Below are 26,862 nucleotides of genomic sequence, written 5' to 3' on the forward strand. Positions count from 1 at the left end.
GTAGGTGCTCAATGAAGATTGCTTTGAGAGTGTCGTTGCTTGAATGTTTTTGTTAAATCATTCTTTCCTCACTTAAGAACTTAATGATTGAAGCATTATGCTTGAAGGATTCAAAGGCTCAATCTGGGCTGAAATACAAAGAGTGCCATAATTAATTAGCAACATCTGCAAAGGCATGCTCACAGAAATTATGGGCTGTGTGTCAAAAATTTGCTATCACAGGCCATGCGTATATATTTTTTAATTAGAGGAGGGATTTATTCTGACAATGAGAGGAATGTGATGGGGAGATTTTTGGGTCTGACTCTACAAGCCATTTTCACCTAAAATGCTGTTGTGCTATGTGTCTAGCAAATTTTATTTGAAAGACAGCAAATTCTACATTTTAGCAAAAAGATACTACTGCAAATGATCAAACCACTTACAGGAAAGGTCAGCCCACTTTACAATATCCTGGATAATTTATAAAGTCTCAACATGATGAATGCCAAAAAATCTTATCAAAAAGTCAAATTGCAGTTGGAGACAATTCCTTTCCACTGTGAATGATTTATCACTTCATTTTAAGTAAAACAGAAAATCCACACTAAGACTGAGTCCAATAAATGTAGATGTATCCTGTGCTGCTGCTTCCTTGCCTGGAGCACAAAAAAGGGTGTAAACTATTCTTAAAAAGTTTACCAGGAGACAATAGCCCTGTAAAAAAGAAGTTCTTGAAAATGAGGTGTTGTTAATCCCATACAGAAGGGAAAAGCATGTTCTCAGCCGGGCTTGTCTGCGCTGCAAAATTAGGAATAAAGCATTAGTTAGCTATAGTACTCAAAACTATTGCATGACTTAGACCAAGCTAGATGCCCCAATTTGTTTTTGCAATTTGAATTGACCGAGAGTAACTGGCTGATATTCTAAATGAAAAATAAGTGAAAAAAATAGTATTTGGTTGTGAAAGTGACTTTATTTGGAAATAGAGTCTTAAAGATGTTTTTATTTAAGGAGGCCTCACTGGAATTTGGACACAATGAGAGAGCAGGGACAGCCATGTAATGACTTAGGCAAAGGCTGAAGTCCAAGGTTTGCCAGCAAACCACGGGCACTCAGAAGAAAGGTACGGGAGAGAGCATGGCCCTGCGACACCTTGGTTTAGGACTTCCAGCCTAAGAACTGGGAGGCAAGTTTCTGTTACTATATGCCACCAGTTTGTGGTACTTCATTATGGTAGCACTAGGCGACTAAGACATGATGGAAAGAACATCTGACTAAGAGTCAGCACATATCCCAAGTTCTCCTCTGAGCTGTGAAATTATGAGCCCCATTTTTGCAGTTGGGTAGCATAGCTGAACATGTAGGGTGCTGGTGCAGATCAAACAACATATCATACCAAACATCCAATATTGGGGCTGGCATACAGCAGGCAGTCAGTTCGCAGAGCTGTTCAGCTGAGAGTTAAAATTCTACCTTGCACTCCCCCAAAACTACATGACCTTGAGCAAATCAATTAACTTCTTCTTGAGCATTTTTTAAATCTGTACCATGGTAAACGTTCTACCTCACAAGGTTAAGATTAAGAACTAAATGGAACAGCCAAAAGCATCATTCATTCATTCATTCAAGTATTTATTTGGCCTTCACCATATGCCAGGTGCTGTGCCAGGCAGTGGGGATTGGTACTGAACCAGACTGCTGAGTTCACTGTCCTCACAGAGTTGCTAATCCAGTGGGGAAAGCAGTGTGAGAATAAGCGATTAAAATAAAGTGGCAATGCTCTTATGGAGGAAACGTAGTTCTCTGCACCTAGTAGGTGGTCCATGAACATTTGTTAAATAACAAATATTAAATTTCTTAAAATTTAATAGTAAAATTATTTTCCTTAATTTCTGATTTATCAATAGGCAGTTTTATTTAATATAATGAACAGACTTAAAATCAACAGTAGTGATATATTCTGTCTTTTTGTACAGAAAGATAACAGTAATTCAAAGGTGTGAAAGGCCTCATAAGGCTCAAAGATTCCCCCCTGACTGTAATTGCCATATCTTTGTTAATTAACTGATTTTCTTTCCATGGAGATTATAACTGAGGATACTACGGTCCTTTTTTTCCCATCTCACCTATCCCTCCATCTGTGATCAATAGTGTACATTGATAAGTCAGACTTTAGATTATAAAACATTAACAAACCAAAACCTTGCTTTCCCATTAACTGGAACAACTACAAAATTTCTCTACATTTCAGGCCCACTGCCCTCCCCTACAACCTCTTAGCCCTGTGCCTCTAAGTCTGTAAGTGGTCTGTTTCCTTTGGTTAAACAGGTAACTCTTGATTCTTTCCCATCACTGAATTCCTAAACAAACATCAAAGCCCAGCACAAATATCATCCCCTTCACGAGCCTTCCCAAATCTTTCTCTTATGAGAAAGAATTGCTTCATGCTTTATGATCACATAGAGCACATATCACAAGCAGCTTTGAATCTTAGACATGGAGTTAAAGTGGAATGCGGAGAGGAGTAAAAAGTTTCTGGAGGTAATACAAAGAGAATTTTGTAAGTCTGGGAAGTGGTGAGAATTTTCTGAAGCTGTGCTGTCTAAAACATTATTTACAGAACACGTGCAACTGTTTAAATTTAAATTTTAATTGTTTAAATTTTGTTTCATTTTCTTCTTTTTATTAACGAGAAGAATTTTGTGGCATGCATTTTTAAAATAGGAATGGAGTTCTAGAGATGTGCAGCAATTAATCCACATTTGGATGAACAAAGATGCTCAACTTGCATACCAATGTCAACCATTTGACAGGAAGTGCCCAGAAGGATTGAAGAAGATTTTAAAATCACATCTAGGTCCTATGGGAATGATCCTGTGATTGATTACCTTGACCTGTGACAGAAGGTTGGAGATTGGCAGCATGCATGCCACAAATGTGCTCTTTCTTCTAAACAATCTTCAAAGCAGCTGTCAAAATGGTGCCCTACAATTGTTCACCCAGTGACCTAGTTTCTCGAGTTCATGTCCAGTACATGGCATCTTGTATTTTCATCAGATAAAACAATATAAGAAGTCACAAAAACAACTCAATTCAATGAAACAACATCTAAGAAACTTCCAAACAGCATTTCTTAGATCTTATCATTTTGTTTCAGAATAGGGGGTTACTTCTTTTTATTTTTGCCATATCATGCATACTTTTTAATTTAAAATTCTATGATGAGCTGGTATCTAGCTACAATTTCTTCCTAAAACCAAGGAAGGGCACTATCCATTTCTTGCCTGTTTCTACTTTCCAGTGCAAAAATACCTATGTAATAGATACTTGGAAAGAATGCTTATGAATCATTATTTTGTAAGATAAAATAAGGGCCTATTAATATGCTTTTATATTTAAAATGATGCCCTATGTACATAAATGGAAACAAAAAATATTACTGAGATTACGTCATATAGTTCAAAGGTGGTATACAAACAATGTCGTTATACAAGTCGCATCATACAAGCAAAGTTTAGGGTGATTGTATATATGTCTTTATCAATAAGGATATAGATGAATCATTTCTGAGCCACAATGCAGCAATATCTTAAAGTCTAGACTTTTGCAAATTAAAAACACAAAATATGCAAATATGCATCATTACACACTATAGGGTTAACCAAACAGCCCACAGCAAGCTTAATTGATAATGATGGAACTAAACCAACACTAATTTATAATTAAAAAGCAAGGATCACAGCAATTGAAAATCACTAATTCAAGAAAACACTCATGATACACTGGTAACAAATTATCCTTCCCAAAGTTGCACAAATTCTAATTATTTGCATGCAAATGCTTTGCAATGTTTCCAAGAGCTGGCAGCCAGTTTTCTTAGTAGAATACTAAATTAAGGAACCTTAGTTACATGTTATTTTCAGTTGGATGATAACTCAGTTGGTATACTAATAAGTAGCCTTTATTCCTATACAAAATGAATGCACATGAAATCTTAAATCATTTATCCAAAAGAACAAAAAAAGTACTTGGGTTTCAAGATGAATTTATAACCTGCTAGTACGCTGCAGACTAGATTTCGAGAACTTTAATGGAGTATTAAATTAAAGTTTTATATAGGCATCACTATGTAGCCTGATGTTCCCCTCCATTTTATTAGAGTTTCAGATTATTTCTTTCAATCCATAATCCAAAGGAAAAATAATCGACTTTTAGCTGAAAGTTGAATGAGAACTCTGATTAAGCCATTGACTTCATTATATAAAAGCATTCTGTTTACCAAAGCTCCAGTGATACTGTTTAGCTGCATAGAAGAAACTGGGAGACACAGCATTTGAACATGTTGGGGTGTATTTCGGGATGGGACTAAACCATGGACATAATTTTAAAGTAGGCCAAGACAGATGTGCATAAAACTTCCCTATTACCTCACTGCCCTCACCTCTGTCTACACGGCATGAATAAAGGAATTTGATAAATTCATTAGGAATCATAAAACATTGGCACTAGGATTTAATCTTGCCTGAGGTTACACCCTGAGAACCTGCAGGTGGGATATAGCCCTTAGTTGGGTTTTATTTGGCCCACCTGACATGTAAAAGTTAAAGAAATTATACAAAAAATTCCAGGTTTCTGGCTTGCCTTAAAATATCAGCGATCTCATCAGACTGGCCATCTCAGCTAGAGCTGAGGATGTGCCATACCTTCTCAAAGTGCATATGCTCCTTACTTGGCACTGTCTTCAGCACTCCCTAATGTCTGACCCAGGCTGGTGCAATCATTTTCGCTATTGCCATATCCAAGAAGGCATTTGCCTCAACCATCCATGTCACCATCCAGAGATTTTCCAATAGTTTTAGAAGAAATCATATTTAAATTCATAAAGGTAATTTTGTACTGATTCTTCCTCTATCAAATGGATAAAATTGATTGAGTTCATCAGTCAGTTAAAGCCTCATTATTTGGCAGAAAATTTTTTTAAAACTATGGAACAAATGTATCACCTCCTTGGAGCAAGTAGGTACAATATGAAAAATCATCTCTCTCATCTGGAAGCTTGCAATTTCACAACTTAAATTAGCTCCTAAAAATTCAAGCTTGCTGACTTCTACTCTGGTGCTCTTTCCTTATTACCATTTGATATAAAAAAAAAAGGCATAACATAGTTGCTTTCTCACCAATATTTTAAAGGATATAATGTTCTTGCTTGTTGAAAGCCCAGTTGATAAGCAAATATTTAATAAATTCATCCTCAATATTTATTTTATGGAGAGCATGACCTGCTGGGCTGCTGATTATAACCAATCCAGGATAGGTTGTTAATCTCAGGACTATTAAAGTTTTTTTCCCTTTCCCTATTGTGTAGTAGTTTATTTAAATATGGGAGTTTAACATTCTATGTTCACTTCAAAGCATATGACCCAACTGGTCCATTCTCCATCCATCCGACTAGGAAATCAGGAAAATCCTATGGATGTATACAAGCTCAGTTAGCTTGGGTTTAGTCTTGGGTATGGAAGCATGCCTAGAAGAGAAGGTCAAAGAAGGACATCATAAAGGTAAATATATAGAATTGCATCAGTAGAAAATGACCACAGCTGAGGATTTGAGATTCTGTGGAAGAAGATCTTCTTATCTAGACTCAGAGTAAGGCTTGGTTTGAATCCTTCTCTGCACGGAGAAGGATCTGCTTAATGAGTAAGCAAACTGCTCAGCATTTCTATCCATCTTGAAAGAAAATCACTGTGATAATATTATTTCTCTATTCCTTCTCTAAGCCTTTATTATATAAAGTCAGGGAAAGAGTAAGAAATAAGTGGGCAAGAGCATTCCCTAAGCGTCTTGAGGACATTATCTTTGGAGAATTCAATTATTTTATACAAATTGTTAATGAAATAATTCATCTTCTCTTTATCACAATTGGGAAAAATCACTTCTCTGGCATTATTTTCTCTCAACCAAAACAGAAGAAATGGAATTTTTCTCTTTCTATCAAAAGATTTGGAAAGTAAAAGGTTTAACCCTCATTGCTAAGTGAAGCTTCCTCTTGGGTCTTGCAAGCCCGGGCCTATAATGTTTTCTAAACCTATAGGAAAAATTCAAACTATTAACGAAAACCTTAGGGATTTAATCTTTGACTACATTTTGTAAGTATATTCTTTGCATTATGTTGATAAATGGGGTAGCTGCCAAATATGGAATCAAGTCAAATATCTAAGCAAAGATATTGCACAGGTACACACATACATGCATACATATATGAATAATTTAATGGTCACAACATTCTCCATTTACAATTCGTCCAAATTTGTACAAACTTACACAGAGATACATATATACCCATACATGCATACACAAATAGCTCACACACATGTAGTAACAAATAAGGGAGTATTTAAGCTTCGACCAAGACATCCATTCCTTTTTTCCCTTAATAATTTAACAAATATTCTCTGAGGACCTACTCTAAGACAAGAACCTAACCAGATGAAAAGATGACTAGCATAGAATTCCCAACATATCTTGGCCCAAACTTTTCAAATCACGTGACACTAATAAGCATTGCAGATGTTACCCAAATAAAAAATGTTTGGAGAATTTTAAACACAACCATGTTTCTTACCTGCAAATCTTTCCAGAGCTTTCATAAACTTACATATATTGAAAACCTCAGAAGAAAAACATATCCTTAATGGTTAATCACCAACACATTTTTCCAAGGAGAATCTTGAAGGAACTACATTTTGTGGACAGTAATTTGGGATGCACTGGTCTGAACATTTTATTAGGTTAAGGCCCTTAGGAGATAAAGAGTCTCATGATGTTTTTCTACCTATACTTCTTTCTTTTTTTTCTTAAACTAAAAATATTGACAACTTTCTCATTTAACCATTAAAATTCTTCTGTAACTAATATTGTAATCCCTTTCATTAAAAGAAAATCTATACTCATACTAAAAGTAAAACTAAATAATACAGCATTACAAGAAGTAAAAAAGTCTCAATTATCTTTCCTCTCACCAGATCTAACTACTACTGTTTAAAGGATGTATTTGTCTCTTCTGGCAATATTTACACAACTGCAAACATAATTCTTTTCCTCTAAAATTATTTGAAGCAGAGTATTGCTACTTGTTTACTCTACTTCAGCCATATATAATCGTCAACTTTCAACACTTGTACATATAAACATATCTCATTCTTTGCAGTGGCTGCACTGAATCCCATCCTGCGATGGATCATGATTTACTTTACCAATCACTTTTGATGGAGATGTACATCCACTCTAATTTTTGCCATGAAAACCAGTGTTGCAATGACTATACTTTAACATACATTTTTTTCCACACTTGTCCAATTGTTTTCTTAGAATAAATATCTAGAAATGTAATTGCTGTGTCAAAAGATTTCACATTTTATATTTTGGTGAACATTGCCAAATTACTTCTGAAAAATGTTTACCAATTTGTATCTCCAGACTTTGTGATTTTTATACCCAGTTTAAAATTTAAAGAGTTTTAAAACTACTTTAAGTAGTCATCTTAAATGAGCTTTAAGAAATTAATGACCAAAGGCTAATGTTCATTTGGGTTATTTCTAAGTATTTTTGTTTTGCTTTCAGTTCTTAATAATTTAAGCTATATGCTTGAGCTCACAAAAGTAACAGTTTATATAGTATTGTGACAATTGTCTCAAGTTCATCAGAGTGACAGGAGATAGTATTTATTTGCATATCTTCTAGGTTTTGATACTTTGGGGTCTTATCAAATGTCTATAGCTGTACTCTAGATGTGGTTCTAAATCAATATTATCAATCAGAGGATCAATGGATTATCACTAGTACAAGTTTACACCAAATAACAACCTGTCTGCTTTAATCCTTAGGTCAATCCACTATATTTAGCAACCCAACACTGGTATACATTCTTAAAAAGCCAATATGCAGCACTATTGTTCCCACTATTCCTTTTATATTACAATTATAAAACAGCTCTTTATTGGAATGTACTATGGTATTCGAATTTATATTCCTTAGGCAGTTTTCAGTAAAGTAACAATGAAGAGTAGGATAAAAATAAGTGTAAGGCATACAAGAATGGTTTTTAATTTTTTAACAACAACAAAAAATGCCATATGTTAAAATGAATGGTGATGTTCAGTATGTAATAATTAAGACATAAATGAATACCTCCAGCATGCATAGATTTCTTGATCTAGCTTTAAATCAGGTCAAGTATAAATTGCAGAGACAACTCTATGCAGGGTAATCTTTTTATATATCATTTCCAAATATTGCTGTCAATAAAATATCAGTGACTCAGGAATAAATGATTCATTCACACTTGTAGTTTCTAGTCTCATGTAATTTAGCTACACGATTTTAAATTACTAAAGAATTCCAAGGATCTTCTCTCCCTAAAGTATGTTGGAAGATCCATATTTATTAAGTTACAGAACATCCCTCCTGTGCGTGCGCACACACACACACACACACACACACACAGACACTCAAAGAATTAAGTACCCATTAAAATCGCTGTCATAATTCATATCTCAATAACGGGAAAAAGTAATCCTAAATTGGAAAGTAACATTTACCAAATCATTCATCTTTTGTAATCTGTGACACAAAAACTGGTGATTATAAATTTTGAAGCTGTCTATTTTAATTACCTGAAACAATGGAACACCACTCCCAAGTTTTCATTAAGTCTTTTTAAAATTGTGCCCTCCATATCTATGAGGCACTAGTATTCTTCAAGTTGTTATGGCAATTACCTACACCATTCCCAAAATAAAAACCTCCATCAAGCCAAATATCAAATTACTGAAATTACAAATCTGTTAATCTATAGCACAATATTATTCGTTTGAGTAATTTTAAATTTCACTTTCATTTGATTGACTGTTTTAATCTTCCTTAACTAGTGAGTAACTGAAAATAAATGGTGCATTCCTAATACTATAAATATGAAAAACAGGAAGTGCTTAGGGACCGCAGACGCACACATTAAAATCAGCCAATTTTCTCGTTAACATATTTTCTTTCTGTTTGTGCACAAACCCACTGCATTGAGAAGACAGATCACAAATTCACGGTCTCACAAAAACATTGTCCCAATTTCATGTCATGACAGCAGAAATTGGCCCAAATCTCTACCCATTTCCCCTGAAGGACTCTGGCAGACTGGTGCCATCCACCACAGCGCGGTCTGAAAGGAAGAGAACATTGTGTCAAATCCACTCATCTGTCAGTGTAGTGGCTTATTTCTTGAGAGACTGAAATTGGCTGCTTGGAATCGGAGCACCATCAATTTTACTCATGTAGGGAATGGCGAAGCTGCCCGTAAGAGGCTGGTGGGAGAGGGGCCAGCAGCTCCTAAGCAGGTGAGGAGGCAGCTGTAAAGCCTCCACTCTCCTCCATTCAGGGCTCTGAGTGAAAGATTTGTCATTTTCTACATTTCCCAGATACTTGGTATGCACGCAGTGTCAGCCTGCTCCTGCTTTATGAAGGAGGCGATTTTTCAAGCTTAGGCAAATGTGGCAAAGCTCAGGGTCTGCATGTGTCTCATTTTTTCTCATCATGTCACTAGTTTTAACTGATTTGAGAAAATGAGATGATGTTTTTTCCTTTTTGCTCATTTATCCAGCTATTTATTTATTTATTTGCTCATTTGGGGGGTAGATTGTCACAGATAACTGGCCCTGATTTCTCTCATTTCATATACATTTCATTAGTGTTACTGAAGATTTAAGACCCACAAAGAAAAACATCACAACTCTAATCAAAATAGGCATATATTTTACCTTTAAAATCAAAATAGAATATTGTATTAAAGGGTCTGAATGAAACAATCTAGAATATTGCTATGAACAAGATCTATCACTTTAATCTTTGTAGCTAAAAAAAAAAAAACAAGAAACTTGAATGAATGTATTACATAGAGCCATGGGACTTGCAATTTAATATCATTTTAATCTTTATGCATCCAGAAAGGGGTATTTATCATTCCCTCATTTCATCGATGAAGCTGAAATGGGTCTCAAATGTCTAAGCACTTGGGCTGAAATTGGTTTCAGTGCTGCAGTTTCTTGGGATTTCTGACTTATAGATTGACCGCGCATTGGTGATAATAAGCAATTTCTAAGGTTAGACAATGGAGAAAACAAATGCTGAGCTTAATTTCAGTAAGAACCTAATGATTTATTTCTCAGTTGAAATTATATTTCACTAATAAGATTTATCTTCATATATATATACATGATTGTACTTACTAAAGGTAACAGTCATAACCCCACCAAAAAACAAAACACATATTAACTGATAGAGACATTATATGTGAAAGCCCATTGCAAATTGGACTGTATTTATTTCATGATTTTATGCATAGAGGGTGAAAAAAGACAGAGCATTTAATAGTCTATTCTAGTTCTCTCCTTCATGGCTTAAAAACAACAGCAACAGTAAAACAGTGTTTGTCCTGGCTAAGTGGTGTGAACAGCAAAAATTCACTTACTCAACCTCCTGACATGCAGGCTTGTAATTTATTAGGTGGAGGTGTCAGTATTCCTGATATTTATGAAGGACTTAAGAGTTTTCACAAATCACTTTCAGGAATGTTATTTTATTTACACCCCCAGAACATCCCCAGATGGGGAACTGGCTCAGAGAAGTGAAGCGATTGGTCCAGGGTCATGCCAGTAAGTGAAGTGACCGAGATGGGGGCCAAGCCTGAGCTCTGCTGCCACCCCCCCTCCCTGGGTGCCACCACTCATCAGTTCGGCCAGGGCAGCCTCTCCGAATTGGTTTGCAGTTCAAACATGTCCATGTAGTGATACAACTTGAAAGTTTTCACAAATTTTGTGGAGGGCTCGCACATGCTCAGAGAGCAGATTCAAGACGTGATTATTCTGTGCATGGGAGGCGGCATATCCCCCTGTGGAGCCCGGCCGCGGCTATGGAATCAGACCCACCCGGCTTCCAAAAGCAACTAATAGTTGTGGCTCAATTCCTTCAGTCCCTCTGAACGTCAGTTTTGTCTGCAAAAGCAGGAGGGGTGGGGGCAGGTTACTCTGCCCACCTGTTATAAGGATTAAGCCAGACAATGTGAAACAGCCCTGAGATCCTTGCCTAAAACACCCAAAATAAATAGTATTAATTTTGAATTCTTATTGTTGAGTATTACAGTGAACGCAAATTTCCTGCGTAATATGTGCGCCGATATAGCAAATCAAAGACTTTTTATTTTTCCAGAACAGAGAGGTGATTAACCGATTGGTGGTAACATGGGGATCCTAAAATCCACGTTTGTGTTTCCTTCACCTCGGCCCTGAAGCTCCAGAATCCGGCGGTTCCCACCACAGGCTCAGGACACAGGAGGCAGAATCACAAGAGCTCCGCAGAGGCAGTTGGGTTCCCATACCCACCGGCAGGGGCACCAGCGCCGCACTGCCTCCCCTCCGCGACCCAGGAAGAAGGGAATGAGGATGTCGGGGGCCCTGAGGGACTCCCCACCACTTCACCCCCTGCTCAGGCCGCTCGCCACCCTTCCTTCACCGGACCACCCGGCATCTAGCAAGGAGCAGGACTGAGCTTTCGCCTGCAGCCTAGTGGAGCGAACCGACCCCCCGCGCTGTCTCCGTCCTCTTTCGACCCAGCCTCCAGCCTGGATGCAGAGTCCCGGGAGGTAGAAAGCGGCGCCCTGGGAGGTGTAGCTAGAGGACTGTCCCCAAGAGCCCAGGGTCGGTGCCCAGGCTGGCTGCGGAGCCAAGGGAAAGCAAAGGCTTGGTCGCCGGACGACCCAGCTGGAAGCCCGGCAAATGGGAGGAGACCGGAAGGGCTTTGGAAAGAGGGGAGTGGAAGGGCGGGAGAACCTGCGAACTGAGGATCGGGAGCTTTGGAGGCGCAACTGGTCCCCAGAGCCTGTACTTGCCGATGTGCATGCAAAACCTGGTGGAGGGGCGCCGGGGCGGGGAAGTGGTGGGTGATGGGGGGTGGGGGTGGGGAGAAGATAAGGATGGAGTAAAAAGATGCAAAGGCGGGAGCTTAAAAGAAAATGGAAGGAAATCTTTCCGAGAAACAGGAGTGGTAGAGACAAATCGAGCTAGGGGCAGCAATGAGGTCAGGCAGGGGAGAGAAAAAACTAGATTGAAGAGTAGGTCATGGAAGGTTAAGAAATATACTTCGAAGAGAAAGAGGAAGAAAGCAAAGTGCGTCTGGAACACAAAATTCTATATAGGGTTGGAAAAAAAAAATCAAGCGAAAGAGAACTTATCCCTGGAACTGCCAAGAGGAAAACAGACAAAAAAAGCCATTGAACATACCGAAAGAACAGAAAGTGAAAAAAGGGAGAAAGGAAAGGCGGCATATTAAACCCAGACAAGAAAATAGTAAGTTACTTCCATTTTTTTTCATTTGCAACTTGTCTCTAAAGTTAGTTTTGTGATTAACACCCATACGAAATCCTTAGCCACATGCAGACAGAGATCACAGTATCTAAACTAGTTACAAATGTGCTCAGGGAATGTACACACATTCTTTTATCAACTGCAAAGCTCATATTCCACCCTCTAAAAAATCCTCAAGTCCTGAAAGTTATCTCACCTTTGCAGAATATTTTGCTGTTGGCCAAAGCATCCAAACAAATAATTTCTACTTTTCAAGGTGTGTGTGTGTGTGTGTGTGTGTGTGTGTGTGTGTGTGTGTGTGAGAGAGAGAGAGAGAGAGAGAGAGAGAGAGAGAGAGAGAGAGATATGGTGTTGATGGGGTCCTTTCTGAGAAGTCAATAGAAATAATCTCCATGGCATGTTAGTATCACACACCCACCCCTTCCAAAAGCATCCAGCCAACAATATGTCTTGTAATTCAAAGGCAGGCTGCCCACATCATAACACTTTGTCATTTGCATTCCAACCATCTGTTAAAGAGACAACGGTGAGACGGGAGGAGGCTGCAGCCGAGCCAGCTCCCGACTTACCTGGTCTGTGCAGGTGGTGCTGCTGGAAAGTGTGCTGGAGCGATCCATGACAGAGCAGCATTGCACAAGCACTTATCCACAAATACAGGACCCAGGACATTGCAGAGACCATTGCCATTCTCTAAAGAGAACATGAGACAGAAAGGATTACACCTAGCGTCAAGCCCCCAGCTCAATCAGTCCCACGGAAAAGCGAAGGGAGGTCTCAGACGTCATGTTCCTTTGCTACTTTGCTGGCGAGAATTAATGACCCAGCAGAGGTCATGCCATGTAGTGGGACTGAGGGGAAAGCACACTCAAGGAGATAGTAAACTAATTTTTTTACTGTTCAAAACCAAGGATTGACAAATACTGAAATACATTAAACTTTTAACTATCAGATTAAAACATCCTTAATGCTTACAAAAAAAAACATAGTTTTACATGGTGATCTTTAAACTATAGTGATCCCAAGCATTGAAAAGCTGCATGCTTCTTTTCATTCTAACTTCATTGCAAGTCTGACATAAGCCTGGAAGGAAAGAGTGGGTTCTCTCTCTTACAATCTCTCTTTTAATTCTATGGCCATGAATTTTTAATCATGATGCTGTCTTCTAAACTAAGTAATCGTTTCTCAGAGGCATGTTGTAATCTCCTGATAGAACCCGTCTTTTTTGGCTGGACTTAAGATCAGAAGAAATTGTTTTCAGCAGAATGTGTTTCAGATGTAAGATCTATTCTTCTATTACAGAGCAAGCCATAATTTGTAATATTGCTTTTCCTCCTGAGATTCCATTGTACCATTTGTTGTATCGTGTTGATGAATATGCATATACAGGTGGTGCATGTATTTATGGATGAGCACATACCTTTTCTCAGGCGCTGAAAGTTTGACAGTCTTATCCACCCACTTCTATAAGAATCTTAGGAGCTACAAGTCTCAACTGTGCTACACATTGTTCAATTTCTCAAATGACGCCTTATGCTGCATTTCATATTGCCAAATTAATCAAACTTGAGGCACCGTCCTTATTCAGCCAGTGGTAGGAAAGCATTTTCCATACTAGAATCCAGTTAGCTATATGCTTTCCCTTAGGTAGTGGACGTTTTAAAAAAAAAGATTGTTTCTTTTCTTATCCACTGTCAGATCAACCCCTTCAGGAATTTCAACTACACATTTGAAACCAGCTAGTGACCTCCCAGTGTGGCTCCTTCATTCATGGAAACTGGAACTCCTTCGATAATCATCATGTTCAGAAAGCAAAAAACACATACACACACAAACACACACACACACACACACATTTTACATAGATATGTGCACATAATCCAGGATAATTTATGGGTTTTAGGAGACATTTAGTCTTTCAGAGGGGATTTTAGGACTATAATAGACAATTGGTGACAACCATAATTAAGTGCAAAGTAGGGAAACATTATTTTCCAACAGCATGGTGCCATTTATGCTCCAGCCTGTGGCTCAGATGGGCCATTCACTTTATAATTAGTTTCACTGCCCACTGTTTACTTTTGTATAAAACATACTTTGCCTCATTGTTTCAGAACAATCAGTATAACATGAATGCATTCTCTTCAGTAGAGATAAATAGCAACACCCCTTCTGTGAATCCTGAAATGAATGCATTTTGGAGCCATTTTCAGAATACCCTGCAAATTATAGAAAGACAAAACAAAGGTGACTGTGGCATGCATTAACTGCTTGTGAATTTCAGTTAAAATGCACTAATAATTCATCTGAACTTGAAAAAATTCTACCACAATCAAAACTTAACAGTTTTTCAATGACTCTAGTTTTTCTTGCTCATTTCTTCGCCCATAAAGATCTTAGCACTCAAAAAGATTAGTGGCTTTACATTTGCAATATTTTCCTTCTTTCTCTTTTTCTTTCTTTTAACTTTCTTTAATTCTCAGCATTACTTTCAAGGTTCCTGCAAATCTCTCTCACTGCTAACTCTGCTTACCAAGAGCTCTCTATGTTAACAGATGTTTCTTCCAAATAATGCATCCAACCTTACATAGTTCACTAGAGATGACTGAAGATGTTTCAAATCTGCTTTCTGAATCTTAAATCCTGAAGAGGCTTCTTACCTGAAAAATCCAGCCAAGAGCAGAGTACTCTATTAGTGTTCATTGGAAAGATCTAACACTTTTGAAAATCCATCTGTGCCACAATAAGAGATTGTTGAAAATCAGCTTCCCAATAATCGTCTTTATCAGGATTAAAAAAATAGTTTTTCTCTTCCAATCCTATTTCCACAGTAAAGAGGACATCAGTTCATTCAGACTGTATTGTCAGAAAAGAAGCCAAGGTTTGAGGGGTGGGAACCTTGTCATTTTCACCTTTAAATCATCTCCTGGCGTCACCTCTGCCGGACGAGACCTTTGAAGTGATGATGAGATAATATCTGAGCTGTTTCCTGATGGGAATCAGTTTATAGTTAATGACGGACTATCCCCACTCCAGTGCATTCAGGGCAGAGTAAAGCAGCCAAATGTGGGAGCAGGGCTGCTACACAGTGCTGTAAGTAGCAGTAGTCTGTTTCAATGCATCCTCCTCTGTAAAGTATCACATGTCTTAAAGTGACATTACCCTCTATTACAGCCACAGTGAATTGTAATGCCTGCCCACAAACTCTTCAACAACTCAAGTGGTGCATTAACACTGTGTTGCCTGACATGTTATGTTAGAGGCTTTACTGATGCCATTCATTTGCCAAAAGAGTTAAGAGAAGGAGAAAAAAAGAAGAAAAAATTTGCAAAAATATTGATAGTGTTAATGAATGCTAGACTTCTAACAGTAACTGGGAAAATGAAATGTAAGCATTTCTTATTTCTTAATGGTTTTTTAATCGGTAAGTTAACCAAAAATATGGTTAGATTTCTGCAGATTTAAGACTGCTAGTGGTTTGAGCAGCTAAACTGGGAAGTCTATCTGGAATATAATTTAAGTGTTTGTATGCATAAACCCAATAAAAATGTTCTGAGGGTGGGCCACTGTGGCTGAGCAGGCAGACTTCTTGCCTGCCATGCCCAAGACATGGGTTCGATTTTTGGTTCCTGCCCATGCAAAAAATAAATAAATAAATAAATAAGTAAGTAAATAAATAAATAAATAAATAAAATTCTGAGTTTTTTTAAGGTTTAGTTAATAGATACATGTCATTTTCAGCACTGAAGACTGAATTTTGACAAATATATGTATTTGTACATTTTTGTTTTTAATTTCCCGCTTCCTCAATTAACCTGCTGGGCCCAGAAGTAGGCACTCAATAATTCAGCCTCCAGCTTCTAGCACTATGATTTGGCCCCTTTCTTCTTATAAAATTTAGTGTGGCTATACTTAACCATCAATGATCCATGCAAGTGGCCTAATTTTCATTTAAAGCTTGTACTTATAATAATTCTCTGTTGCACACATTCAGTTATTGTGTAAATCATTTATAAAGCAGCTAATATGTTTTAGTTGTTTGGGGACAAAGCAAAGGTTAAGATCAGCACAGACTCCATGCTAATAGATAATACTGTCTAATCTTTTATATTGTGACTGTCAGTTCCAAAATTATGGGATTCCCCTTCTTCAGAACCCTTTTGAAAGTTCTTCGAATACTTTTTGCCTTTCTAAGGCATTACAAAGAAGATTCAATTCTGCAATGCATTTTGGAAGCTGTTCTGTTTTCTCATGTTGTACAGACTGAGAGAGTGAGGGACCCTTCAGATTCATCATTCTCTCCCACTGGTCTTACACAATGCACAACAGGCACATGAGATCTCTTTGTAACATAACAATTCCATATTAAACCTTACCACAAAACACAGTTTAAGATAACAGTAAATACTAATCTTACAGTTAAAAATAAGTCAAGACTTTGGCTAGAAATATGAATGAAGCTGATCTGGATAGAACTAAGGTGGATTAGAATACAGGGTACAGGATGATAGCATATTTTAGAGCTTCAACTTCTGTGTGATATCAAAGGGAGAGATGTTTATTTAGTGCAAAATTTATATTTTGGGTAGCACATTACGTAATTTAACTTGTATGGTCAGTTTAGTTGAACACCATAAGCACATGGAATCTTAAATAGGGTGTGAGATTTGTTGGGTGATCCAGGTTAGTGTGATGCTCTAGTATATCCCAGAGTAATTTGGGCAGTGAATAAAGAAGTACTTGCAAAGTCCCTTTGGGTAACTGGAGAGAAAGGAGGAAATATTCAATTTCCTCATTTGGAGAATTTCTGATATTCTCACAAGCAGTGGGAACAACTGAGACTTCAATCTTGAGGTTTGCCCCTATGAAACTTGTTCCTGCAAAGAATAGGCTAAGCCTACCTAAAATTAGGCCTAAGAGTCATCCCTAGAGAACCTCTTTTGTTGCTCAGATGTGGCCTCTTTCTCTAAGCCAATTTAGCAGGTGAACTCATTGCCCTCCCCGCTATGTGGGACATGACTCCCAGAGGTGTAAACCTCCTTGGCAGTGTGGGACAGAACTCCTGGGATAAGCTGGGACCTGGCATGGAATCGAGAAGGCCTTCTTGACCAAAAGGGAAAGAGAGAAATAAGACAGGATAAATTTTCAGTGGCTGAGAGATTTCAAACAGAGTCAAGAGATTAGCCTGGAGGTTATTCTTATGCATTACATAGATGTTCCTTTTTCGTTTATGGTGTATTGGAGTGGCTGGAGGGAAGTACCTAAAATTTTTGAGCTAAGTTCCAGTAGCCTAGATTCTTGAAGATGATTGTTTAAAGATGCAACTTTACAATGTGACTGTGTGATTGTGAAAATCTTATGTCTGGTGCTCCTTTTGTCCAAGGTATGGACAGATGAGTAAAAACAAATATGGATAAAAAATAAATAAATAATAGGGGGATAGGGGGTAAAATAAATTGGATAGATAGAAATGCTAGTGGTCAATGAGAGGGAAGGGTAAGGGGTATTGGATATATGAGTTTTTTTCTTTTTTCTTTTTATTTCTTTTTCTGGAGTGGTGCAAATGTTCTTAGAAAAATGATCACAGTGATGAATACACAGCTATGTGATAATAATGTAAGCCACTGATTCTGCACCATATATAGACTGTGTATGAAGATTTGTCAACAAAAATATTATTTAAAAAAGTTAAGAAAAAACGTCAAAGTTCTAGTTGGTGTTGTATGTTTTATTTCTGTTGTTCATTATTGTTGTAGGGTAAGTTTACACTGACTATTGCAATATCAAGACAAAAATAACTATTGCAACTCATGTATGTTGAAATCTCACCACGTCCGTACTTTTCTAAGTATATTTCTTGTAAAATGCAACTTAATCCTTTTTATTCATCCCATACAGTAGGGATTAGTATCCTAAGGGGGCACAGAGAAGTTAAGAAACTTGCTCAAGATAATTTAACAGTTAAGTGTATAGCGGGTTTCAAATCCAAATGGTCTGACTCAAGAACCCGTCTCTCAAGAGTTTGGACAAAACACTTCATGGAAAAACCAATAAAAGAAATAAGCACTAAAGTTTCTTAATTCTTTAACATTAATGCCAGCTCAAAAAAAGTGTCCATTCATTCAAGAGGCACATGCTGGGCATCTACTATATAGCAGTGACTAAGATAGTCCTTGCCTCATGATTGTTTTTGTTGTGCTAATGAATTAAAATTAAAATTAAGTTCACATTTGCTAATAAAGGCTACCATTTTGAAAAATGGTTACTACTGTGTTTTTCATTTCTAGGGATTAAATTAAGGGTCAACACAGTTATTTATCTGCAGTTCAATTCAATAAATTAACTTGAAACATCTACTGATGGATTAAGTTCAAGGCACTCAGATAGGCATTGTTGGATTTTTTTTAAAGACCAAAGAAAAGATTTTTCTTGTTAACCTTGTAACATTTTATACATGCATATAGTGGGACAAGAGTGTCAGCATAGTTCCCTTTATTTTACTTCCATATACCTTATAGTGCATGTATTTTTAGCCAATCATCTTTTCCTAATGGTATATGTATCAACATATATTGGTCTTTAATCGCCTTTTAGTCCATTATCCCATCTCAAAGCAAAACTATCTTCATACCTCTCAAGAAATCAGGCCTTTCCACCTTCCGGCCATAGTGGGATTATACCTCCTGGTCCCTTCATGGGTGGGTGGGCCATAAAATACTGGCCAACAGGCTGTCAATAGAACTGATGTTATCATTTTGAGTTTGGTACATTAAATGAATGAAACACCCTCCAGATCTTTCTTGCCCTCTGGAAGAGGGGACTAACGGCTCCATGATTGACTTCAATGAGCAGAGGCACTCCCCATCTCTCACCAATGCATTACAGTTATACTGAATGAACAAGATACAATTTGTTCTCTAAGCAGTTGAGACATGGCAGTTATTTGTCATTACACCATCACCTAGTCTATCCTAACTGACAAACCCTTTATCCTATATTATTAATTCATTAATCAATTTTCTATATTCCATACACTGCCTACGGAAACAGCATCGTACACATCAGACTCAGCTCCTGCCTTCTCAGAATCCCCTGTTAGGCCATCTTCACCAGAAATCCATTGGAGATTTTTGATCTGGGAAATGATGAAACCAAAGCCTGGATTTTGGAGTTGGAGCCACTTAGAGATCTTGCAAGCCAGGAGTCACAAACTAATCACTCATGCAGCCCCTGATCATTTTCTGTTCAGCCACTTTATTAGGCCTGTACAGTGTCTTAAAAGACAAAGGATTATAATATTATTGTTTTAGTTCATCCAGTTTCATGAATTCAAGATACCCTAAGCATCAGGGTGTTCGAACCACGACTTGGGTCAAACTCCTAAAGATATATAGTCCCAATTTGGTGTATATGTATGCATTTGTATACATAAAAAAGAGAAAAATCTATTCACCAGAATGCAGAGAAACCAACATTTATTTATAAGAAAAGTCCCATGAAGATAATTGGGAGCAGAAGTTAAGACATCCAGAATGTTTAAATAATCAAGAATACTAAGCAATCTGGCATGCATAATAAAAATGGAGTAATATATTACTCCATATATTACAGGGAAGAAAGGAAGGGGCAGGGAAAAAGATAAAGGGAGGCTCACTAGAGGTTCAGGAAGAAAAGTACTAAAGGAACAGAAATGTCTGATGAAGACTTCTTGGCAGAAAACCGCACTCTGTGGAGTATGACTCCTCCTTGTGTCTCTCCAAATGGTTACAAAAGTCTTTAAACAAACAAAGAAAACCCTTACACGTGCTTGGGGTGATTAAGTTACTTGGGAAATCCACTGGAGGGACGGACTTCTGCATCTGGGCCAAAATCACTGCCATGCATTTACTCGAGGACAGAATAGTCCCCATTCCCCTATTTACCACACTTTTCATTTCTTGGCATTGAAAATGAAAGCTGTCCTTAGTTCATCTTAAGAACAAGCCACTTAGTAATTTGGCTAAGTTTAATTCAAAAATGTGCAAAAATAAATAAATAAAAAATGAGGCTTTCAAGATTTTATGTCTATGCATATTTCTAAATCGAAAAACAACTAAAGAAATTTAAATAAATTACATTTGGACTGAGAAACATGCCAAGTTTCAGTCCAATACAAATTAAAATGGCTAGATGTAAGCCATTTAAATCAGTTCTAAGTATTTCTCGAAATAACACTTTGTTTGTGACTTTACCACATTGAAATTTTTCTTGTTCCATTTTAATAGGCTAATGAAATGGAGGCATGGATGAAATGATCATTATCATGGGCACTTTACTTCTGATCCATAGCCCTTCTGTAGTATTTAAGCCCAATTTCTCTTTTCTATAGTCATTGGAGCTACCCAACAGTTGGCTGGCAACGTCTTATTTTAAATCCCTGATTATGTGAAAACAATAGATGCTTTTCCGAGCACTGGGCTGAGACAAAAATGCAGTGTCTCATTTAATACTCACAAAAAATACTAGTATCCCTATATTATAATGATATTGTATGAGTGAAAAAAATAAGGTTCAGAGAATTAGGCAATTGAACTAATATCACACCTTTAGTAAGTTAGAAAAACTATGATTCAAACTCATCTCTGATTCCAGAGCCTAAGAAAACTCTAGGCCAACAGTAATAGCAAGAAACCACAAATTTTAGATGATAAAGATGAGACGAAAGGTCAGGTTAGTTAAATAAAATTAGCCAGATGTGAAGTTAGTACGCAAAATGCATACCATTTGTGATACAGAGAAAGCATCCATTTGCCCCTAAGCTTCCTAGCAGTAGAAGGGAAACATGGCTGCCAATGGCTGTCTGGGTTACACACTTCCTCATCCACATAAAGGTAGTAAAAAGGATTGCTTCAACTTTTAGGCAAGCAAGAAAGACTCTTTACCAGATTGGCCCAGCAAACCACTTCTCGTGTCATTTTAGTTTAACTTGAGTAGCTTGCCCCTCTTTGAGCCCATTAGCTTGACTGGAATAAAAAGTCTGATTTTTTAAAAAAATGACAGCATGAACTGTCATCCAACCATATTCACAATCTAATATCATTCCACTTCTCCCTTCCCTCTCCCCACCCTCGTCATGCTCCAGTAAGTCTGGTCTTTTTTCAGTAATTCATTCAGTATTCATCTATTCAATAAGTATTCATTCAACAAATAAGGTACAGGGAATAGAAGTCAATAATTGGTAAACAAGATAACCATTGTTCTACCTCATACACTCCAAATGCTTTCTAGATCCAGGGCCTTGTACATGCTATAAATTCCACAGAGGCAGGATGCCTCTCTGTTCACTCACCTTCCATCAGTGTATCTGGCACATAGTAGGTGCTCAATCAATATTTATAGAAGGAATGAATAAACAAATGTGCGATAAAATGAATAACCATATCCAATTCCTATTTATTCATAGTTTAGGTCATGAAATTGCAGCAAAATTCCAAGCAGTTGGCAGTGGGCTAAACAGGGAGGAGGTAGGGACCAATTTCAGATGATGCATCTATGTGTATGGGTGTTTGTGTGGGAATCTGAGTGTGAGGATGCTTAAATGTACATCTCCAACCATGCCCCAGTACCAGAGGGAAAGGCTTTTTGCATCACTTCTTGTTTTCTCTTAACCACCCTTTTGCCTAACACACCATATTGTCACCACTAAGCCTTTCCCACCATTGGTACCCACCCTCACACACAGCTCTTTTTCATACTGCACTGGAGAGCCCCTGGCATCTCAGGGAGTCCCAGCTTAGACAGGAGAATCTGGCAGTGACTAATTTAGAAGAGGGGAAAAGGGAATGATAAAAGGAAGTTAAAGGGGAACCTAAGACATATACCTAAGGTGTAGGAGAACACACTTGGGCATGCCTGTACTTAGATTTCCTAAACCAGAGGTCGTCAATCTTAACTGTGAATTACAATGACCTGGAGAGCTTTTAAAAGTCTAAGTGCCCATGTCACACCCAAGATCAATCAAATCAGAATCTCTAGAGGTGGACTCAGGCAGCAATACTTGTCAAAGCTCCCTAGGTGGTTCCAATTTGCAGCCAAGTTTGAAAACCACTGCACTAAAACAAAACTCACCAGCAGTAGGCCTCTGGTCGCTATGGCAACCCCAGAAATACCTGAGATTTCTTGTTAATTAGTTGCCAACTAAAAGGCATGTTCCCTGTGTTTAACAGATTTAAGGTTAGCCAATTTAGGCATATTTATTGAATGCTTACTATGTGCTTGGCATAATAATAGTTACCACATAAAACCTCAATTTCAACCTCTTTTTTCCTAGTTTTCATTTAGCTGCTTAGATTTAACCTTAGCTGTTCCATGCAGTGATTAGTAGACTTTATGAGGGCCCCCTTACATCCACTCCTTTTCCCTGCCTTTCATCCCACAATGGTCCTGCTGAGCTAACTGATGGCCCTAGATGTCCCTCCTGTGGCTCAGGGTAGCCCTGTTTCCTGGCATAATCAGAGATGGGTACAAAAGTCAATTTGCGTCAATGCTATGCATGGGCAGGTTTGGAAAGACACTTCCTCATTCCTCTAAGATGGGTTCTAGAAGTGATTTTTCTCCTTTTGTTCAGATTTAAACAAGAAAGCAAGCAAGTCCTGGACTGGGAGTCACTGGCAGGCACTTTGAGTCAGGAAGAGGTGCCAACCTGAGGGTAGAGCTGATACCATGGGGAGCAGAATGAACAAATGGGGAAAAACCACACTTTGCTGAATCAAACTGACCCTAAGATCTTCTCAACACTAGACTTTTCTAGTGTTTCACAATGGTTGGATGTTCTGCTACTTGCAATCCAAAGTGTCCTAATTAATACAAAATTTGGAGATAACCTACAACAATGGAAATATAAAACTAAAAATATCCCAGAGGATTTTTATTTTCATATAAACTCTCATTTTAAAATAGGAAGAGGGAGGGGGGTGCAAGGGTAGTTCAGTGGCAGAATTCTCACCTGCCATGCAGGAGACCCGGGTTCAATTCCCAGGCCATGCACTTCCCCCAAAAACAAACCAACAAAAACAAACAAAAATGCAACAAATGGTGTGGCAATAATGGGCTACTCACATGGAAAAATAGTGAAATGTAACCCTGCCATACAGTATACAAAAAAAAAAGACAAGAAGAGTGAGACACAAAGAGCAAGAGCTTTGTGCAAGGGGACAGTCTATAGCTGGCTCTATAATGCCTAGACGTAGGCCTTGAATCTCCCTGGACTCCTCTTTTTCAAACCACTGCTCCTTCCACTGACTATGAGGATATCCTCTCTGTGAACAGTGGCTTTAATTTCCAGTGTTGCTAAATTAGCTCTGATGACCCTAATTTCTGAAATGTCATGAAAAGAAACTCTCTCTAGAAATAGATATTCTCAGTATTCTCTTAAAACACATACCCAAAGCCTCTAGATACCATTTGATTTTTAAAAGTAAATAAGATGAAAGAATATGTAAAACTGTTGAAAATATGTATCACACAACCCATCCCCAACCAAAAATATGTATATTTAAAAATTCTACCCAGCTAGGCTGCTTCAGAAAATGATGTTGCTGAATATATAAAATACTTGAGTCTAAATTTAAAAATGCCCCCTCCCTTTGATTAACCAGATTGTCCCCTCCCCTATATATAGGAACGCTATGTGCCTGAGCCCACTTGCCATCTGTCACCACATTTTCCAAACTTCTCTTCCACCCCCTCCTCTTACACAATCTTATCACATAAAAAAATATTAGATTTCAGGGATTTTTATAATTTCATTAAATTTTCTTAGCCAAGCAAAAATAGAGTAAGTACTGATATATCTGTACTGACCCAGGTTTTGAGTACCCAACATATATCCATGGCAGCCAGTGATGCCCCTTAGGCAGACTTCATGTGGTCACAATTAATTTTTTGTTGTTATTTATTATAGTGTCTCATGTTAGGAATTTGCAGGTTTTCCCCATATTGCAAAAAGGTATTTGGATGGGTTCCAGAGAGGCCTGACTCATAGACCACCATAGTGCTTTGATTATTACCTTTTATAATAATCTGAAATTTTTTCAGACCCTTGGAAAAATACTTGTAAACCAATAGGGGATCATCCATGCTGCTGTTCCTTCTTATCAGTTTTAGAAATCAATTTCAACCACTGAAATAAAGGTACATTTATTCACCCAGGTGCTTAAGCCAGAAACCTAAGAGTCTCCCTTGGTTGTTCTCTTCCTTTTCCTCACATATGATCTATCAGAAATTCCAGCCTATGCTTTTGTTTCCAAACACAAGCGCTCTTTCAGATATGCCCAGGGGAGACTGACTGTAAAGTATCAAATCTACCACTCAAGACTTGAGAGGGATGGGCAGATGAACTAGGTTCTTTCTTAAGTCTCTGCGTATATAGGAAAAAGGAGGCCTGTAATGAGCATCCTGTTGTATTCTACCAAGAACCTCTCTTCCTGGTAAAGAACAACTCTTCTCCCCAACTCTAGTAGTTCTAAAAGGGCCATGAATCACAGTGTCTCACCCATTCTCTGGTCACAAGGGGGTAGACACATGGCCCAGGGCTGACCAGTCTGAGATCCCATGCCCTCTCAGAAGAGACTTGTCCAAGTGGGCACACTGTCCAATGAAGAACACTACAGAGAAAGGAGCTCACTTCCTTTATAACATAGACTTGGCACTGCTAGTCCCTTCTTTGGTGAGAGAATGAGACAAAGTATGGCTGAGAAACAGAATGAGGAAGAGAGTGGGAAAGAAGAGAGTCTATATCAGAGGGCAACAAATTACAGTCTGCCACAGTTGTGCCCATTTGTTTACATGTTGTCTGTGGATGCTTTTGTGCTGGCAGAGTTGAGTAGTTACAAAAGAGACAAGATTAAGTTGGAAATACCTGAATGAGGGCACACAAAATACCCTGATCTCTTCAAAGATCTTAAAATTTAGTGGAGGACCCGAAATGAAAACACTTACACATAGCACAATAAGATAAGGGAAGAACAAACAAAATGTAGAGAAGAAATAACACATAAATCTAATAAAATAATGGCAGTGGTAACAATGACAGTGATGATGGTAATAATGCTTTTGAGGACAACTAACATTTGTTCATTAGCTATTATGTTGCAACTTCACATATATTGCCAGTCATCCTTGAAATAACCTAGCAAAGTAGATGTATCAGTCAGGGTAGGTGACATTTTGCTGTGTAACAAATAACCCCAGTATCTTATGTTACATGTCCAAAGAGAATCAGTAGAGGGCTTTGCTTATTGTGGACAGCCACGGTCCAGGATGATGGCAGGTCCTTCTCAAAATATGCTTCTCCATTTGCCTCGTTTGGGAAAAGGTACATGGCAAATCATACACTGTCTCAACAACTTCTGTCCACAAGTGAAATTCATGACTTCCACTTACATTTCATTAGCCAAAATAAGTCACATAAATTGAAAAGCACTAATACCACCATGTCCTCAGGAGGAGGAGAGCTAGAAATACTTAGAGAATGACATGAAAATTTACCAAAATGAGCATTATTACGCTTCACTTTTCCAATGAGGAAGCACAGTGAGAGAAGTTAAGGGGACTTCATCAAAGCTATAAGCTAATAAATAATAGTGTTTGAATTGAACTCAAATCAATACGATTCTAAATCCCAGTTCTTTCATGTTGCACCATCTCAATGTCCTTTCTGATCAGCTTTATGTAAGAAAATAGTAGACTTTATTGCTGAGTGAAATTCTAGTTTTACATGATGGAGGACTAAGAGATAGCCTTGATGATCTTGGATATATGAAGCCCTTTAACCTTTTTTGATAAGGGAATCAACAATACATAAGCAGTTTTTAAGAATGATAAGGATGGAAGTTTTGATTGGATAATTGCTCCTGGGCTTGAGGGGGGAATACAGAAGAGGAATGAAATAATGCAATAAAGATGAAGAGAGAGAGAAAGGGATTAAGAGAGTGAGGAGAGAGAGAGAAAGAGATGAGTAGTTGGAAAGGAAGTTTTAGACACAGCCCATTCCTGCTCTTGAGTACCTTAAGTATAATTCTTTCCTAAAAGGTTCAGGTTCAAATATTTATGAGACAGAGTTACTATTCCTTTTAGAGCCTTGCCAAGTATAAAAGAAGAGAAAAAAAATATGTTTGTAAAGGGAGTTTACAGTATACTTAAAGTTTATTTTAAAAATAAATAGGACTTGATAGATAGGGCAATAAACAACAGGCCCCATCAGTAACCTGCCAGGAGCACTAACAGGAAGCATCTGTAGGCTGCCAAGAACCAGGAATAAGAATGAACAGTTCTTACCGTCAGAGAGTCACAGGAACATTCACAAACAAAGAGGATATTTGGGGTGCCAGCATCTTGATGCCAACTTAGTCTCTGTCATGAATGCCATCACAGTTTATATGGAATATACCCACACAGGTAAAGTCACATCGGAATCAGATTTTGCTGGTTCCCTTTG

At 37.9% G+C, this 26,862-nt stretch overlaps 1 protein-coding gene across 3 annotated transcripts in view; it reads right to left on the reverse strand.

Annotated features, from left to right (window-relative positions):
* The window catches only part of TAFA1 (TAFA chemokine like family member 1), a 581,723-nt gene extending 566,250 nt beyond the window's left edge, over positions 1-15,473 (reverse strand). For 2 of the 3 annotated variants that reach the window (XM_077130365.1, XM_077130363.1), the window contains exons 1-2: positions 15,047-15,473; positions 12,959-13,079 (exon numbers count right to left, since the gene is read on the reverse strand). In XM_077130365.1, coding sequence (XP_076986480.1) covers positions 12,959-13,076 — 118 coding nt within the window. In that variant the 5' untranslated portion in view covers positions 13,077-13,079; positions 15,047-15,473. The remainder of the gene's footprint in view (positions 1-12,958; positions 13,080-15,046) is intronic. The other variant, XM_077130364.1, reaches the window with a different exon arrangement.
* Between the last annotated feature and the right edge of the window lie 11,389 nt (positions 15,474-26,862).

The sequence above is a fragment of the Tamandua tetradactyla genome, chromosome 15, assembly GCF_023851605.1.
Source record: "Tamandua tetradactyla isolate mTamTet1 chromosome 15, mTamTet1.pri, whole genome shotgun sequence".
Classification (NCBI taxonomy): Eukaryota; Metazoa; Chordata; class Mammalia; order Pilosa; family Myrmecophagidae; genus Tamandua; species Tamandua tetradactyla.